At 38.3% G+C, this 1760-nt stretch overlaps 1 protein-coding gene across 1 annotated transcript; it reads right to left on the bottom strand.

Moving 5' to 3' along the window:
• Nucleotides 1–12: 12 nt before the first annotated feature.
• LOC106534268 (uncharacterized) lies at nucleotides 13–1738 on the bottom strand (the record flags this gene model as incomplete). The annotated part of the gene is given in 1 exon segment (XM_014030846.1): nucleotides 13–1738. A coding segment is annotated over 1 exon segment (1236 nt). The 3' UTR covers nucleotides 13–476.
• Between the last annotated feature and the right edge of the window lie 22 nt (nucleotides 1739–1760).

Below are 1760 nucleotides of genomic sequence, written 5' to 3'. Positions count from 1 at the left end.
CTGTAATATCATTCAGAAGAGGCTGACTATTAGGTAAAAGAAGGACAATGCAAATTGTTCAAGAATTTCAAGACCTTACATTGGCTAACATGTAACACATTTATGGGTCTCAATAAACACAAACAACTAAACCACTTACAATTAATTGATATCCAGTTAGCAGTGTTTTTGATGATACAGTCAAGTTTGTCAGTGTCTGACCCTCACTTTGGCGAAAAGATGAATAGAAATTGCCCAGACTTTTCAGTTGGCAATACTATACTATAAAACAGCCAACATGGCCAATATCATTATCCAAAATAAATAAATAAAATAATAAACTGCAAAAGAAAAATTCTTATGACACTATAAAGTAAGAAAAAATACTAAAATTGCCAGCCAAGCAAGACACTGCGGCAAATCCATACAGTAGTGGATCAAATACTGCTCTAAATTCAACTTAAAGTCCCAGTTTCTGTCCATGTGCAAGTGCGCATCTAAAATGTGTGGAATAGGGGTATTGCCACAAAACCGTCCCTATGAGGCAGAACAGCACATTTTTGTACAAGCTCTGAAACATTAACACACTCGAGTGTATCTGATGTTTGTGAAATTGCATAAATATTTAGGTAATCGGAGCTGAATGGGTAAGTGAAGAACAAAGACTTGTGTGAAAATTTTTTGTATATTACATATACTCCATCACTGCATTCTACAATATTACATATGCAGCAAATGTCATTCCCAATGACAAAAACATTATCTCTGGCTGAAACTTTAACTGTCCACTTGTCACAGGTCATCTCACCATACTGAGATTTCACTGACAGTCCACCTACAACTGGCCCAACAAAGTGTTGCTTTTTAAAAGCAGTACCATTAACCAGAGAATCAGTAGTTTTTATCTCTGACAATCGACGGATGATTTGGGCCAGGGGGAACTCTGGTTTTCTGACTAGCTTTTTCAGCTTGTGCAGGTAACTTTCATAAGGAAATGCAGAAAAAGAGTCAAGGCAACCATGCCTCTGTACTTCTTCTGGCAGATGGACCAATGAATGTACATTATAAACAAGTTGATCTTTTCCATAGATTTCACCAAAGTGATTAACAAAAGACCTAAGTAAAGTTTGTGCATACTGTGTGTGGCAAGATAGTCTAGGACTCACCAAAATTGCAATCCCAGAAAAAAGTAACATAAAATTCCTATACATATTGCTGTCCAGAAAGCTACCTAGCATTACAGGTCCTGTGTAGAGCAGAAACTGCCTTAATTCAGTGGCCTTCCAACGATCCAATTCACTCAGCGATCTGGGCTTACGGGCAAACTCTACAGGAACATGGGATCGCATTTCTACTTGTTTTGCAGACATCCTTTGTACTATGTTAGCAGGTACTCTGACATTCAAGGGACCCCTTAACCAGATATTTAGCATTCGCCTAACAACACCTAAACAAACCAAATGCATATAATCTAGTGGAAACTGAGACACCATGCCAACATTGCTGCCATGAAATGGGTGTGGACCCTCATGATGATGACCCTCATCAGCCATGGTTTCAAATGAGTCATCTGTCCTTAAAGCATATTCTGTGCATGGATATGTCATGCGTCTATTTATATATTTACCAGGTTGTGCGCATTTGTCACAACCATGGTAGGCATTGTGGTTCTTGGTGTTTTTAACAAAGGACCTGGCTGGTGTGTCACAAATAACTGTGTCAAGTGTAAGCATCAATTTCTTACCTTCAAAATCAAAACCTTGTTCTAGCTGTTTCAACTC

Source organism: Austrofundulus limnaeus, unplaced genomic scaffold (genome assembly GCF_001266775.1).
Source record: "Austrofundulus limnaeus strain Quisiro unplaced genomic scaffold, Austrofundulus_limnaeus-1.0 Scaffold1128, whole genome shotgun sequence".
Lineage (NCBI taxonomy): Eukaryota > Metazoa > Chordata > Actinopteri > Cyprinodontiformes > Rivulidae > Austrofundulus > Austrofundulus limnaeus.
Note: the sequence above shows the minus strand (reverse complement) of the source record. Positions and strands in the feature narration are given on the sequence as shown.